This window comes from Macrobrachium rosenbergii, chromosome 42 (assembly GCF_040412425.1).
Source record: "Macrobrachium rosenbergii isolate ZJJX-2024 chromosome 42, ASM4041242v1, whole genome shotgun sequence".
NCBI classification, from domain to species: Eukaryota; Metazoa; Arthropoda; class Malacostraca; order Decapoda; family Palaemonidae; genus Macrobrachium; species Macrobrachium rosenbergii.
The window spans coordinates 8,496,898-8,514,887 of NC_089782.1; the positions used below are offsets into that span (position 1 = coordinate 8,496,898).

Here is a 17,990-nt window from a genome sequence, read left to right on the forward strand (position 1 = left end):
GATTTCTGCTAATACACTTTTTTTTTAGTGGGATTCGTTTAGTTTTTTCCCATATATGTGAATCTTGCAGTTGTTCATATGATTGGGGAGGGTGTGATTTCATTATCTTTTGTAACTGGATATCTGTTACATTTATGGCAGTACAGCCATATTTGCTGCAGTTTCTGCACTGCAATGATATTGAAATATATTGCTTACCTGTTACTATTCTAAGATTTTAATCTTCAGGGAAGCTCTTGCTAACTGAAATTCAATTTTGCTACTTTTAGCAATGCATTTCTTTTCTACAGCACATATCATATACTTTGATGTTTTAAAACGTTTTATATCTGTTTTGAAGGGAATTTAAAACTTGTGCGATATCAATTAGTTCATGCAGTTTCACACAATACCGTATTTGCCGGTGTATCAGAAGCATTTTTTAATTTTTAAATGTATCAAAAAACTGCCCTGCATCCAATATGGCCATATTACAGATGGGAGACCTAGCCTAGCCTACAGCGAGCATAACGGGTAGGCACAAAAATTGTTGTTAATAATAAAACATTGAAAAACAAGCCTAATCATTACACTAAATTGTTACTAATAATAAAATATTGAAAACAAGCCAAATTATCAGTCTGTTATCACAAACTTAAGAAAAATTGCTTACAATACGTCGGCAGTTAGCCTGTCAGCTATTTGCAATAAGTGGATGTAAACAAAATCATAGTACTGCCATGGTAACACATAAACATTGTTTACTTCATACAGAGTCCAAACTTTATTCCATTATACACTCACAATATTGTGCAGTATTTCATGCACAGTCACACATTTTTCCCTACAAAATCACTTTAAAATAGTTTTCAATAAAAGAATGATGAAACATACTAAAATTGTCTTTTTTTCACAAAATATCCTTGTAAAATAGGGGTTTGTCTTATGTGAGGGTGTGTCTTATACACTGGCAAATATGGTACATCCTTATTTTTTCTACATGTCCTGATTATACTTCCAGAGCATACAACCAAGGGTGACTGTGTTGGTATATCAGACACAAAATGAAATGCAACCACTGTACCACCCCCTATGTTTCTCAAGAAGTTCTCAAGAGCAGCCATAGATATGGTAAAAATTTCTGCATTCCACAATAAATTCAGAAATCAGAATTCTCACTTACCTTTTTCCTTCTATCAATATGGATGAATCTTTACTTTTTACTGTATTGCACTGGGAAGAGTCTTCTATAGTTTCAACAGAATTTTCACTTATGCCATTATTCATCATAAAATCCAAAGCTATCTTCTTCTTAGTTGGTGTGTACTGCCTGAGGAAAAACCATATATCATTCAAACCTCAGTGGTATACAGTTAAACTTAGCTAATCCTAACTCTCAACAGTAAAACAATCATTTGAAAAAATGGTAAATCCCAATTCTGTATTAGTTTTCAAATGATAAACCTTCCCAGCTAGTCAAATCATATAAAGAATGGCACTGCAAATGGTGGCTATAAACTTCTCCACAGCAGTCATCATCAGGTACACAAAAGGTCTAAAATTCTTTTTCTAACACATATAATAAACATATAATAAATACTGTAGCTGAAACTTTCCTCAATTATTTTAGTCTCACAAAGACTGAGATCAAAGCCATCTTACAAAAAAAAAAATTCTCAATGACAAAGAAGGATGCTTATTATTATGCTTTTTCAGTTACAATGATGCACACTATATTTAGGACAAAAAATATTATTAAATATTTTACCTAGACTACTGCATTGTATCTTTAACTCAAGATTGCTGGCAAACAACCTTTGTCCTTACAGCAAATGAAAATTATATTTCTGATAATGAGATTCCAGGCCGAAAGTGAACATGACAAAGGATAGGAGAGACATATCAATTCTTTCTTAAGATAATCTAGCATAATTACAATTTTGTAAATCTTAATGACTGGAAATAAAACAAATATTAAAGATTCTGACAAAATATCTCAAAGACATGTGAAAAATTGTTTTATTGTTACATTCTGCACACAACAGCATTCAGTCATTTGGATTAATCAAATATTCATGGATGAAAAGAGGGTGGCACTTTCAGTGACAACAAAAATTATTTCTATAAAATCACAAATCTTTTAAGTAATTTATATTTTCCATAACTATACAAACCTTGAGGTCTTTACAATAATATACTCCAGCGCAGCTGGAGACTAGCCGTTTAACTTTAAACAGGGTGTTTATGTAGTTAATTACCGACTACAGGTGGGAGTCCCGTCCACCCCGTCGGTACGCATTCACTTTGCCTTTTGGCCCACGGAGCAGAATGTGGCTTGAGGTGGGCATTTAACCTGTAGAGACCTCAGGTTTGTATAGTTAGGAAAAATACAAATTATTTTTTAAAAATTTGTCATTTGTTCCTACACAACATACAAACCATCAGTCCTTACAATAGGAAGACTATTTTCTTGGTAGGAGGATTCTGAGTAAGCTTTTGAACTGGCTGGTATTTTGCCTCACCTGGGTCTCCTTCCTGGTCATATAAGAGCAAAGGAAGGAGACCATGCCCCCGACGTGTTGCACAAAAGTGTGAGCAATTGTGTGTTCAACTGTCAAGACTTCTGGACTTTTCGAATTAATGTGTGTGTGTGTGTGTGTGTGTAGCAACACTGTTTCAAAAAAGGCTTGGATGAATCCAGACCATCAGAGACAACAAAACTAGAGATAACCAATGGGTCGTTTTATCGTCAACCCCTTTCTCCCCCTGCTAGAGAGAAGGGAGGACTTGCATCTATTAATCTAAGATTATAAACAGGGTACTCAGTTATGTAGGTTCACCTACATGGCCCGCCCAACCAGCATGTGACAGATGGCTACTCGTCTCTCTCTGCAAGAAAGGAAAGATAAAAGAGAGAAGTGGAGGGAGCCAGTCCCCTACTCACATTCGCTCTTTTCCACAGAACACCTTACATGAGATGCAAACTGTCCATTATGGGATCTGGGCGAGCTACACAACTTGTTGAGCAGCCACCACAGGACCCAAGGCCTGTGGGCAATATTCTGAAGGAAGAAAGAAATGAGAGTGGACAGACTACACCACTTTCTGTCTTAATACCTGTAAAACTGACAGGTTCTTCTGGAGTGCAAGGGACGGACCAATGTCTCTATCCTCGTGAGGTACAGGGAACGAACTCCTGGCCACATGTTGGACGTCGAGTACACTCGTTCAATAGCCTCACGAGGCTAGAAAGAAAACGTATTCTTGAATGCTTCTTTCTCATTTTAAAAAGTACTAATGAGAGTCATCGACACTCAGGCCTGAGATGTCAAGTTCTTTGAAGGTGGTACCGTAGCACTCTAATTGGACACAGTAGTATCTTGTTGCGATCACTACCAACCAGTTCCTAGATGGAACTGAATGTGACTCAAAAGTCTTTGCTACAAGTTCTGCGACAAACTTGAGCATGACAGAAGCTAATCTCCTAGAGTGCTGTAGTCTTCCTTGAGGCTGAGGCCTCTACAGACAAAGACTTAGAAGAAGACCCCCTTCTCCGGGTGAGCTTACCTGCAGGTCTGCAACACCTTTCTGGGACCCTGGCACCATTCCCATGCGAGAACATGTTGGGCGGGGGCCTTCGCCTGTGTGCTGAGCCTTCACTCTCACTCGTAGGTCGGTCCTAGGTCTATAGACCCGGGGACATTACCAGTGTCATGGGAGTTCATGGGACTCTGTGCAGCAGCAGCAGAACCTTACCTGCCCGGGGAAATGATTTCTTAGGTCTGATATTGGCGACAAGGGGGTCTACTACAGCCCCATGTACCTCTGGTGACACAGGTGTCCATGGAGAACCATGCACCTCTGGTGATACGTGTGTCCATGGAACTCGTGCACCTGTAATTCCTGTGGCACGGGGCTCTGTGGGACCCTGTACAACAGTTGCTACTGATAAAAATGGGGGTCCAAGGAGCCCTGTGCAGCAGTGGAAGGTTCTTCGCTGGTCCAGGAAGGTAATTTCCAGGGACCCGTGTCGGAGGCATGGGTGTCCATGGAGACCCGTGCCTCTATTGCTCCGCAGCACGGGGGTCCGAAAAGCCACGTACAACAGTCACGTGTGAGAGATCCCTTTGCCTCTTCTGAGGCCTCAAGATTGTTCCATGGGTGTTGGGAGATGTTTCTACTAATGAACGAGGGAACAGCACACTCTCAGCTTCTGTTGTGCTGATCTATAATTGGGAGGTTCCAAAGACTGGAAATTCCTGCATTATGTCTGGGTGTAAGGGCCAGATCCCTGTCACCTGACAATGGTGACTGAGCTTATTTGCAATTACATTCCGGTTCCCCGGAATGAACTAGGCTAACAGCTCTACCGAATGTGCAACCACCCACTCGTACACCTGCACCGCCAACATGTAGAGTTGAAGGAAAAACAATCCCCCCCTTCCCTGTTTGTTGACAAAAGTTACTCTCGTGGTGATGGGGGTACTGATGTTCATCAGCACCACAGAGTAGCTCACCAAGATTCTGAACCTCGCAAAGAGCTAACGAAGCTGTCTTGAGTTCCAGGATATTGATGGGGAGGTGCTAGCTATTCCGGTTCCACTCACCTGAAAGCAGCAACTCTTCCAGGTGTGCACCTCGCTCCTCAATTGATGCACCTGAGAACAGGAGCATGACGGGAAGAGGAGTGTGAAGAGACACTCCAAGGTTTCTATCATCTAGCCACCAGGCTAATTCCCAATTCAATTCCTCCCCAAGAGAAATGGAAAGGAACAGGGAGTCCCTTATCGGAGACTAAAACTCCTGCATTCTTCACTGAAGGGAATGAAGGTGAAGCCACTCAAGAGGGCCCAGCTTCCCCAAGGGCAACAGGTGAATGAGGACAACTTGCCACTATCGAGCTGGTTGTTCCTGTAAAGACAGGAATAACTGTACTCTTCTCTGAACCTGCTGATATGAGACTAAGACCATAACACCAGCATGTCTGGACACTAAGTGTTCTGCTAGAGTGTGAGACCGGGCTTCTCAAACTTGAACGAGACTGCCAAGCCCCGGCAAATTAAAAAAGTCATCTCTTGTTCCCAGACAAAGAATGATATATATTCAAAAATATGCATCCTAACGAGTAATAACCATACTGTCCTCAGCAACACCTTCACCTCTTCCCAAGGGCAAGGTTGAGGATGAGCCTGGAACTGAAGTCTGGAAGTGGACTGCACATTGAAGGAGGGTGTAAGGAACTCTAAGGTTTCCACCCCAGACGGGTGCCATTTTGCTTCATGGCTTGTCAGGCACGAATGCCTGACAAAACCCCACACGACATAACCCCACCGACATAACCTCCACATTTACCTGAAACCCCACACAACAAAACCCCCACGACAAAACCCCACACGACAAAAACCCCACACGACAAAACCCCCCCACACGACCAAAAACCCACACGAATAATGAAAGTGCAGATAGTTAATAAATATATATATGAGAGAGAGAGAGAGAGAGAGAGAGAGAGAGAGAGAGAGAGAGAGAGAGAGAGAGAGAGAGAGAGAGAGAGAGAGAGAGAGAGAGAGAGAGAGAGAGAGAGAGGGAGGGGCGACAAATTAGTAAATTAACTATTGTTATTCGATAAGTTATGTACAGTGGTTACAAGGAAAGCTTTCACTGTTTTCGTCTGTTAACTAGCAAACTATCAACAAATTTGTATAGACAATACTCCTTTGCTAGTTATTTACAATTTTTACAACATGACTTTTTTTTTTTAAGACGGAGCTTTAGTTTGAGTGGAAATAATTTTTTCTGTACTCCTTTGCTCATCATGGAAGTCATCCGTAATAATAAAGGTGGAGAGAAACTGTTCTATAAAGGTTATATGTATACTAAAAAATCCACCAGTGCTACTACGATGAGGTGGGAATGTTCCAGAAGATCAGCGTTTGGATGTAATGGAAAAATAACAACAAATTTAGCAATATCGGACGTCATTTCAATTATTGAACATAATCATGCGGGAGATGAAGGATCAGTGGAAGCAGCAAAAGTGCATACAACCCTCTATCAACAGGCCAAATCAACAAGAGGAAATACTAGTCGCATTGTAGCGGATTCGTTGGAGAGTATGACTCAGGACGGAAGAATTGCCATGGGAAATATAAATACAGTTAAAAGATATGTTCAAAGAAAACGCCAAGAAGGACGCCCTAAGGATCCCGAATCGTTGAAGGACTTGAAGATTTTAGGTGAATGGACTATGACACGAGGAGAACATTCTGTGCCTTTTCTTCTTCATGATTATGGTGCTGAAGCCAATAATCGAATCATTATATTTGCAACAAGAGATGCGATGGACCATTTAGCTAAGGCACAAACCTGGTATATGGATGGAACCTTTGCATCGGCTCCTGTGTTATTTGAACAGCTATTTGTTATTAGAGCTCCTCTCGGTGATTCAGCAATAAGCTGTGTGTATGGTATCCTTTCCGGCAGATCACAGGAAATCTAACAAGAATTTCTTACAACAGTTCTAAATAAAGGAGAGGAACCAGGGTTACATATGAATCTCGATACTACTATGACCGATTTTGAAAAATCACTTTTGAATGCTATAGAAAATGTACTGGGACCTCAAATCCATACGAAAACATGTTTTTACCATTTAACACAGAATACATGGCGGAAACTACAAAGCATAGGACTGAGCAGTATCTACAAGGAAGATCAATCTACAAGACATTTTGTGGTATGATTGACGGACTTGCTTTTTTCCATCTGATAGAATCATAGATGGCATGAATTTCCTTAAATTGAACTGCCCTAGCCATCTTGAACCTCTGTTGGCATATTTTGATTCGACGTATGTGACAGGTACTAAGCGTCGTGCAAGACAAATTCCACCGTTATTTCCTCCTGAAAATGGGGCGTGTATGAAGCAACAGTTAGTGGCGAAGACCGTACAAATAAACAGTGTGAAACTTGGAACAATACTTTTAAATACCTGGTTGGTTATAGTCATCCCACAGTTTGGGTTGCAATTGAAGCTCTGAACAAAGATGCACTGATGGTTCAAACTTGCTTGGAAAAGAATGCCATCTGAGAACCTCTTCGTAAGAAAATTAAGAGAGAAACTGTAAAATTGCAATCGTGATTGCAAAATCTTTGTCTTGATTTTAGTAATGGTAAGAAGGACATCGATGAATTTCTTAATGGTGTAGCAAAAAATATAAGAATATATAAATTCTGACTTCCTATATGTTTTGTGTAATAAATATTACGAAACTGTAAATTTTTACTTTATAATCTTATCTTCTTTAATAAACGATTTAAAAAAAAAAAACTATATATACACTAGTCATTTCAGTAAGCTGCTTCTAGAAAATATATGGGTGTTTTTGTCGGTGGGGGTTTTGTTGGTGGGGGTTTTGTCGTAGGGAGGTTTTGTCATATGGGGGTTTTGTCATATGGGGTTTTTGTCGTATGGGGGTTTTGTCGGTGGAGGTTTTGTCATGTGGGGGTTTTGTCGCCTCCCCATCAGGTACACCCTCTTCAATAGCAGAAGGCGGAAAAGAACACTGCCCCTAGCGTCCTCCCCCATTCCTCATACTCTTACCCCCTTCCCAGGGTGGACAGGGGCTACAAGGAGAGCTGCCATGCACCTTCTTAGTAGGGTAGAAGAAGACTGGACATACCCTTGCAGGCCCTTAGAAGCCTGGGACTTTCTTGGAACCAGAGAGGAAGAAACAGTCTGGCCCAAAGGCATAGCTGTAAAATTATGCAAAGACCTGGAGTTCTTGGCCACGACCTAGTGAGCACAAAGATCAATCCTTGATCCTACCCCTGTCACTTGAGGCATCTACTTCTACCACTAGCCAGAGGGAAGTGGAGCCCAGTACAGGTTCGTTCCCGAGAAACAGTGCTGACTCGTAACCAGTGAACCTGGTAACCTGAGTCAAGATAGTGTCTCTTCTCTTGGTGCCGGATTTGCACACAGGTTAGCTGTCTGGTGGGCTAGGTAGAAGACGGTTCTACCTCCAGACAACATCGATCTCCTGAATGTGACTTCCTTTCCTGAACTATGAGAACCAGATAAGGAAGAAGCAATCTGGGCCACATAATGGAACCAAGATCCATCCAGGGGACTGTATGGAATGCTGCCATGGCAGTCAATTCCATTGTTACTGTCCTGTGAAAGGGAAGTTTCCTCTGCAGGGAGGCTTCAGCAATGGACTCGAACATGGGTCAATCTATTTAGTCAACAAAGGACTCTCCGAGGTATTGAGGAATTCTTCTAGAGAATTAAAGAATGAAGAAGTGTCTTGCATGATAGGAGAAACCTGGCTGAACTGTCCTGTCATACATGAGAAAATTCACCTGGCTAAAAACCCCTTCAGCAAGTTGCAACCATGACTAGTCCATCAATTTTGGTTTCCTATAGGAGATCCCAAAAAGCTTCGATGGCTGACGAACAGTCCACAGGGAAGCTAAGTATCTTCCCTGAGATCGTAAGTATACAACTAGTTCGGTCCGCAGACCGAATCTGGAATGTACGTTACTGTGGTTGGGAAAGGATGGAAGCACAAACATTTCCAGTCTTGAACCCAAAAACTGTCTGATACCCGGTCCTCAGAAGACTCCAAGGAGGTAAGAGAACAGGTGAGAGTGTCTAGCACCTTTATGATGCCTGCTGGAAGCCAAGGACCTTGCAGGTGTGTAAAGCCATGGGTGGTTGTCAACTTATGGTGATGGCAGCCATACAGGTCTGGGAGAGTGAACGTAATCATGCAAACACACATGGAGCTATCTCCGGGCGAGCAGGCCAGTTCTCGCGACCGTGAATGAGGGCTGTCCCGGGAAGAGCAATTGTGCACAAATGGGCGTGAGCACAGGCTATCCTGAAGACGCGCTAAGTCTTCTTTGAGGCCGTGGCCTCTGCAAGCAAAGAAGATCGAACCAACGAAGCTTTGGGCTCCTCCTTGGTCACCAAAACTTCGAGGGCAGACTTACGATCCAAGGAAGCAGCCATGGTCTTCTCTTCCCAAGATCACTGCAATGACACATCAGCAACACTATCTCCAAATAAGTTCTATGAAGATCAGAGGTGTCCGTGTCCTCAGGAAAAAAACCTTAAAGCTTTTCCAGGTCACGGGACTCCTGGACTACTCTCGGCAAGAGGGAAGCCTTGACAGAATCTCCAGACCTTCTCTCGAACACTTGAGCATATGACTGGCCCAATCCTAGGACCGAGCCCAGACTGCAAGCTTCATGGGAGGGCTGCGTTGGGACATGAGATCCCAATCGCGAACACTTCTGTCCGACTCACAGCTCCTGGTGTAACCCCAGGAGGTTGTGGAAACAGGTGAGAGGGGCCGATCACCTTTCTCTGACCTGCCAGAGCCAAAGCCCCGACAGGAGAGGAAAGCCATGAAAGTTTGTCAGCCTGCAGTGAAGATGACTGCATGGATCTAAGAGAGAGAACCCATTCACACTAACATGGGTAGGGGCTGTCCCAAGGAGAGCGAACGGGTTCAAGCAAACGAGCACGGGAGCTATCCCCAGGTAAGCAGGCTCATTCGTGCGAAGTGAGTGAGGGCTGACCCAGGGAGAGCGATCATGCACTCTCAGGCGTGGACTTGGGCTCTCCTCTCGACATACCGCAGTCTTCTTCAAGGTATGGCCTCTGCATATGAAGAGGACTGTATGGGAACTTGTTCTTAGCTTATCCAGGTGAGTGGACTTGCAGGCCAGCTGCACCTGTATGGGACCCTGGCCGCGTACTCGGGCGAGCACTGGCAGGGGGTGAGGTAGCACCTGCATGCTGTGCACTCACTCTCTCTCTCTTACCAGTCAGCGGTAGAAGAGCCTACACCAGTCTGTGGAGGCGACTCCAAGGTACTGGTAAAGGTAACTTGGGGTTTCTAGGAACCCAAGTACCTGGGGTGACACAGGTCTCCTTTGAAAACCACACACCTGAAGCTCCCGAAGCATAAATCTATCATGCATCAGTTGCTTCCACTATCCAAAAATTCAAGGAATCTTGAGCAGAGGTAGACTCTATACCAGCCCACAGAGTAATTCCATGGTACAGTAGTGGTAAAGGGTAACTCAAGGTTTCGAAGAAACCCAAGTACCCATGGTGACGTGGGTCCTGTCAGACCCTCGCACCTGGAGCTCCTGAATAACGAGTGTCTGGGGGAACTCAAGCAGAGGTATGCTTATACCAATTCGTGGAAATGACTCCATGATACTGGTAAAGGTAACTCAGGGTTTCTATGAAACCCAAGTACCCGGGGTGACATGGTTCTCCTTAGAGGTCCAAGCACTCAGAGCTTCCGAGTCACATACAAGACGATCTTCGGTTGCTCCCTCTACCCGAGTATCCAAAGAAACACGGGCAGAGGTATGCACTAGTCCGGAAAGGTGGCTTCCTGGAACTAGTATCAGTGACACAGGTTACCTCTTCAACGTGTAGTATCTGAGGAGACCCGCACACCTGGTTCTCCCATGTTGCAGGGTCTTGGTGAGACCTGCAGCACAGACCCTGAGTCCAAAGGCATGAGAGAGCACCAAGAAGAGACAGCACACAATTAAGATGAAGGCGAAGACAACGATAAATCGAATCTCTTCTTCAACTTCTAACACAAGTCTATCGCCATCTTGGGGCCCCTGCACCATTCCCGTGCAGGAATGGGAAGGAGGGAATGAGCACACTCTCTCTCTCTCTCTCTCTCTCTCTCTCTCTCTCTCTCTCTCTCTCTCTCTCTCTCTCTCTCTCTCTCTCTCTCTCTCTCTCTCTCTCTCTCCTCTCTCTCTCTCTCTCTCTCTCTCTCTCTCTCTCTCTCTCTCTCTCTCTCTCTCTCGAAAAACCACAGGTTCTGTAGGAACCCGAGCAACAGCTGCTTGCATGCTCATAGACAAATCAGAATGAGCGATCGGCAACATACAGTGCAATACCACAGGTATTGCTCACGAGAGAACCCATACTTCCCAAGTCCCTTGAGCTCTACAATATCTGGAAAACCTAAAACATTGAAAATGTCAAGAAATAATTTCCAGAATGCAAACCTTCCTTCGCACTGCAAAGGAATAAAACTCTCTCCAAAAAAGACAAAGCGTGTCATAGAGTCATAAGCGAGGTGAGAAACCAGTCAGGCTCATTGTCTTGGCAATGTAAAAACCAGTTTGACCACTCTCAAGGGTAATAAAGTTGTGGGGTTGCATTATGCCAGAATGAACAGTTATACTGTATCAGAATACTGAATATGCAACACACAAGGGTAAAACAAGGAGTTGGATTTGCATTATATCATATAAGCACTTCATGTCTAGATATAAGCAAAAAGAGCAACACAATATACCACAAAAATATCACATAAACAAACAAATCAGTCAAAGAGCAGGCACAGAGGGAAGAGGGCACGTCTCTCTCTCTCCCCGGCCAAAAGCAAAATGAATAAATACTGACTTGGTGGGCAGGACTCTCACTCATAGTCGGTAGTTAACTACATACTTAACCACCTTGTTTAAAGTTAAAAAAAGCAGTCGACCAACTGAAAAGAGCTGAAGTATATTACATCTATTGTAAAGACAAATGATGGTTTGTATATTGTGTAGCAGAGTTAAAAAGCGTCTTTTAATAAAAAAACTATACTCTTAAGAGGCTAATTTTTTTTGCTTAATTTTACTGTCAATTTGCACAGTGCTCAAGTATTATACTTTAATAACTAACAGCAAAGGAGACTTATACCTGTACAAAACTCCAGCCATATCCATCATCAATTTGCTGGCAACCGTCTCTGGTTTATGCATATGTTTATCTGAGAGAAAAATTACCTCTTTAATGCCAGCCTGAATTATTAGTTTCGCACACTCATTGCATGGAAAGAGGGCAACATACATTGTGCATCCAGCTAAATTTGTGCTGTTCTTGTTCATAATGGCATTCATCTCTGCATGGCAAACTGTTAAAAAAAAAAGTGAGAGATTAAAACAAAGTGAAAGGCAGAATATGATAATTATTCAAAACACCCTAACTCACTTACAATGATGACGAAAAAAAAAAGTAAAAAATGCGCCAACGTTTCCTTGGTGCAATCGAGTTTTCTGCAGTGTATAATGCTGTATGAAACTCTCAACTACAGCCACTGAAACTCTCAACCATGGCCATGAAACTTTCTGCCATGGCCCAATGGTGGCCTGTGTTCCTAGGCTGACCAAGTCGAAATTAAAAAAAGCACCTTTGAGGATCTAGACGAACCTCTCTCGATGAGCAGCAGTGTCATGATCTTGTTGTAACTGTCTTCAATTGACATCATTATGAGCCTCTCAATGTGCTGTAGTATGAAACTCTCAACTATGACTGGGCGGAGCTCAGTTGCTCCCTAAATGCAATCAAGTGAAGGTGTGTCGGCAATGCCTCCAGAATTGGACTCTAGTGGTGCCAGATGCATGATCCATGGCTAACCTTAACCTTAAATAAAATAAAACTATTGAGGCTAGAGGGCTGCAATTGATATGTTAGATGATTGGAGGGTGGATGGTCAACATACCAATTTGCAGCCTCAGCAGTTTTGAAGATCTGAGAGCAGACAGAAAAAGTGCAGAAGGACAGACAAAGCCATCTCACTAGTTTTCTTTTACAGAAAACTAAAAAGAATATCAGAGATTAAAACAAATCAGAACCTGACATCATTACAATAAATACAAACAAAACTATAATAAAATTAAAATAAAGTGAAAAGTAGAACTTACCGCTTATTAAAGAGGAAAGAATTTCACCTTTAAATAAAAAGAGAAAATGTCATATCAAAATAAAATGCAAAAAGAATGTCAGATTAAAAAATGAAAACCAAAATTTATTAGTTATTCAAAAGATTTTAACTCATTTACAATAGTGACAAAATAAAAAAAAGAATGTCAGTTAAACACAGAAAGAAAAGATTTCAGATTAAACAATAAGAACAGAATCTAAAATTAAAATTACCATGAGCGAGTAAAGAATGTCAGATATTTAAACAATAGAAAAATATTAGATTGAATAAAAAATGAAATGTCAGATTAAACCATATGAGAAGAGAATGTCAAGAGATCAAAAGCAAAATGAAAATGGAAAGCAGAACTTTCTACACATTCACAATACAATAAATTGTTTAAATTATCATCCTCAGCATAACTACTTTTAAACAGCTTTCTCTTTGTGGTTAGACATAAATTCTCTCCACTCTCCTCTTCCCTGTGCACTTTCAGAGAGATCAACTCCTTTAAACTTATGAACTTGGCCAAGGGCAGATCTATAGCCCTTAATGGCCATGACATAAAGAAGCTTTTCTCAGTGATGGCAGACAGGCAAGTCCACTACCTGCTGAAGAGTTGTTCTGACTGAAGCAAAGCTCCGTTGATGACACCAACAATAGGAGACAACCCAATTCCCCCAGTACACAGCTGCTGAGGATTTATGCAGGTATCCAGACATCTCCATGGCTGTACGGTGAGAAAATCCTCTCGCTAGCAGGAGACGCTGGATAGTCTCCAGGCAAGAAATGCCAGCACTTCCACTGCCTGGTGATACCTCTCAATGTCCGGCAGGCACCAAAGGCTGTACCATGGGGAAATCTCTCTTGGGACCTCAGATAACAGAGCTATCTGGTCCAGATACCATTCTGCATTTGGCCACATGGAAGCCACCTGAGTTAACCTAAGATTTGAGGTGGTCAGCACCCTGTTGATCATCCAACAAGGCAGGCAAAATGGAGGAAAGATACACACTACTAGGTTACATAGGTGCTGGAAGGCATCCTCTGTCACAGGCCCTGGGTCCAGCACTAGGAACAGAACATCAGGACCTTTCTGTTGTGCCAGGTTGCAGACAGGTCTATACTTGGAGCTCAGCAAAGATTAAAGAGTTTCTCCACAATGCCTTGGTGTAGAGATCACTTTACCCCTATCACCTGACTGATGGGTGAGCATGTCCACCATTACATTCCAAGAACCTAGAATGTGCCTGGCTGACAGGTCGACAAAGTGAACTACTGCCCATTCATGCACCTGCACTGTGAAACTGTGAAGCTGGAAGGACACCAGTCCCCCTTGCTTGCTGACACAGGCCACTACCATAGTATTGTCCTCATCAACACCACAGGGTGCCCCATCATTCATCCTGCAACTTCTACAGAGCCAAAAATCCAGCCTTCAGTTGTGGAGGTGCTTGTTGTTCTGGTCCCACTCACGTGAAACCAACAACTCCTCTAGGTGTGCATCCCATCCCTCAGTCAATATGTCTAAAAACAGAAGCATCTTGGGAGGGGTAGTGCCAAGTGGCAATCTTATTAAGGTTCCTGTCATCTAACCACCAAAGACAACAGGTGGCCCAGAACAACTTGCCACTGCCGAGCAGGTTGTTCCTGTCAAGACAGGAACTTGCCAGGACCAGCCAATCATCCAGGTACAGTACCTCAAAAGACATATCCCATATGAATGGGCCAAAGTTGAAATCAGAGTGAACAGTCATATGAACACTGGAAGGGGGCGGGGGGGCTGAGAGCCAGAAACACCGTCCCTCCAAGAGTAAAGCAAAGCTACTTTCCAGAGAAACACCTTTGACAAGATGCTGCCTGTCCCCTTAGGGAAGCCAGATGAACTACATAACTTGTTGAGCAGCCATCACAAGACCAAGGAAAAACATATCCAAGGACTTGTAGGCAACGTCCCAAAGGTAAAACAAGGTAAATGTGTTCTGGCGCAACCACACCTGCCCGCAGTACCTGCTGAACCAACAGATTCTTCTAGAATGCAAAGAATGGGGTGATACCCTAACTTCATAAGCTTTTGCCCGGACTGAACTCAAGTCTACCTTGTCAGACAAAGAATATGCTCACTTGATGTCTCAAGGAGCCCAAAAGAGATTGTGCTCTTGGACACCTCTTTCTTGGCCAGGCCAGTACTAACGAAGAGGCGTCAACACTCAGGCCCAAGATGCCAAGTTCTCTTGAGGTAGCACTGCAGCACCCTAACTGGACAAAGTGGCATCTTGTCCCAGTCAATAGCTACAAAGTCCTTTCAGGAGGGGATCAAAAAGGAGTTGAATCTGGCATCAGGGACCAATGGATTCTGAGTCTTAGTTATGAGTTTTGGGACCAACTTGAGCATAAAAGATCCCCATCCCCTCCATTGCTAGCATCAAAGGCCATGAAGCTCACTTACTCTCTTCACCAAAGCCAGGGCAAGCAAGAAAAACAGAATTAGAGGCGGATCTCTGTCTGACAACTTCTCAACAGCTCATATGGCATATGAGCTAGGCTACTTAGGACAAGTCACATCCCATTCGGGAGGGCCTGAGTTCCCTGGGTGGGCAAAACTGTTCAAAACTTCTCAGACACTTAAAGATCTTTCACAAGGACAAGAGATCTATTCCCTTCAACTGAAAGACTTGGCCAAGGGCGGGCCTATAGCCCTTAATGGCCGAAACAGAGAGACGCTCCTCTTGGCGAAGAAAGGCAAGAACGTCTGCTACCTGCTGAAGAGTAGCTCTAACTGGAGAGAAACCCCATCAACTACACCAACCACAGAAGACTGCCCATTTCCCCTGGTACACAGCCACTGTGGATTATGCAGGTATCCACACATTTTACTATGCATCAAGAAACAACCCTCTCGCTCACAGGAGATGCTGGATAGTCTCCAGGCGTGAAGTGCCAGCAATTTCACTGCCTGGTGATGACCTCTCAATGTGTGGCTGGCACAGATGGTTGTACCACGGGAATATCTCGGCAAACAGAGCCAGCAGGTCCAGGAAATCCTCGGAGTGTGGCCACTGGGAACACCAGAGTTAATCTGAAATTCAGGGTGATCAGAGCCTTGTTGATCACATGATGAATCAAACAAAATGAAGGGTAGACATAAGCCTTTAAGCTGTCCCCTGGGTGCCGAAAAGCGTCTTCTAACACAACCCACGGTGCAGCACAACTAAACAGAACACCGGTAACTTCCTGTTGTAACGGGTCATAAAGAGATCATGGTCAGGACTCCCCATGACTTGAAGAGTCTCTCCTGTTACTTGTCAGCTGTGGCCATACAATGGAATGCTATAAAATGGCTGACAGTAATACAAAAAACTGAGAAGAACTGAAAGAATGGGAATACTAAGCCTAATTTCCCTTCATCAAGTTACTGAAAGGCATAATAATAGTCGGTGAGCAAGTAACAACATTTGCTTAACAAATAATAATAATAGCTCAAAAATTAATTATAACCATAGGCACATGTGGGTAATAATAGATAAGGATATGAAATTATTTAACGGTGCTGTAAAAGGGTGAAATTCCTTGTCCCGTCGCACGTGGATGGGTTCAGGCGACGAACAAAAGTGCGAGCTGAGATTTGTCCTATGTCATACACAATAAAGGCATCCCTCGTAGGAGTATAAAGGAGCAATCCAACAGGGTTATCCTGAACTAACACACGTGGCTGGAGTTGAGGTGGCAGTACTGCAAAAGGTACAGGCAGGAAATGGGCATCCGCTCTCGACAACAGCCAACCCTGGAGTCAGAACAAATTCAGGAACTCATGGCTGACTGCGAGGCCGGACCACCTTAGGGTCCAATATGGCCGCTGTCCCAGGTAGGTTCCTTCCAATCCTTGCAGCAGCTCTCCCTCTCTCCACTACCAGAATGACAAGCATTTCGGCAGCAGAAGGAAAGGATACAGGGGGATACAATGAGAGGATTATGCTATGTGAGCAGCCATTTGCACCATGTTTGCATGGAGGCATCCATCTTATGAGCAAGGGTTAAGCCCCGTCCTTAAAAGAGCTCCCCACCTTAACCCTTTAACGCCGAAGCCCTATTTTCAAAAACGTCTCCCGTATGCATGCCTCCGAGAGGTAGCGCCGAAGCGGAAAAAATGTTTTTTTCAAAAAATCACAGCGCACTTAGTTTTCAAGATTAAGAGTTCATTTTTGGCTCCTTTTTTTCTCATTGCCTGAAGTTTAGTATGCAACCATCAGAAATAAAAAAATATCATTATCATATATAAATATTGGAATATATGACAGCAAAAAAAAAAACTCGTATATAATTGTATACAAATTGCGCTGTAAGGAAAACGGTTGAAGCTAATGAGTTAATTTTTTTTAGTTGTATTGTACACTAAATTGCGATGATTTTGGTATATAACAGATTGTAAAATGATTAAAGCAACACAGAGAAAATATTATCACAAAATGATGCATGAATTCGTAACTCGCGGACGTAAAAAAACGTTTTTTTCAAAAATTCACCAAAAATCAAAATATTGTGCTAGAGACTTTCCAATTATGCCAAAATGAAGGAAATTGATTGAATATTACTAGGCAGTAAGTTTTTTAGCTTACAATTGCATTTTTGAACCATTTCGATCTAGTTAAAGTTGACCGAAGGTTGATTTTTTTCTATTTATCGTTATTTCGATGTAAATATAAAAAAACTGTGAAAAGCTAAAGGAATGATATATTTTTTGTTGTATTCTACATGACATTGCGCACATTTTGATGTATAAAACTTTATGTAACGAATAATATGAAACGGCGAAAAAATTACGGCAAGCTGACGCAAGAAATGACAGGATTTTCAGCGGAGTCCGCGCGCGCGGAGCGAAGGAAAATTTTTTTTCAAAAATTCACCAAAAATCTACATATTGTGCTAGAGACTTTCCGTTTCTTGCAAAATGAAGGTAAATGATTGATTGTTACTCGAATGTAATAATTATGGCTTACGGATGCGTTTTTCGATCATTTCGGTCGAATCAAAGTTGATCGAATGTTAAAATTTTGTCAGTTATCGTGATTTCGGCGAAAATATTAAAAAACTGTGAAGAGCTAAAGGAATGACATATTTTTGTTGTATTCTAAATGAAATTTCGCACATTTTGATGTATAACACTTTATGTAACGAATAATATGAAACGGCGAAAAAATTACGGCAAGCTGACGCAAGAAATGCTAGGATTTTCAGCGGAGTACGCGCGCGCGGAGCGAAGGAAAATTTTTT

At 42.7% G+C, this 17,990-nt stretch overlaps 1 protein-coding gene across 5 annotated transcripts in view; it reads right to left on the minus strand.

Moving 5' to 3' along the window:
• LOC136827933 (uncharacterized) overlaps positions 1-17,990 on the minus strand; it is a 231,455-nt gene that overhangs the window by 110,872 nt on the left and 102,593 nt on the right. For all 5 annotated transcript variants that reach the window (XM_067085396.1, XM_067085395.1, XM_067085399.1 and 2 more), the window contains 2 exons: positions 11,717-11,930; positions 1,163-1,309 (listed from right to left, as the gene is read on the minus strand). In XM_067085396.1, coding sequence (XP_066941497.1) covers positions 1,163-1,309; positions 11,717-11,930 — 361 coding nt within the window. The remainder of the gene's footprint in view (positions 1-1,162; positions 1,310-11,716; positions 11,931-17,990) is intronic.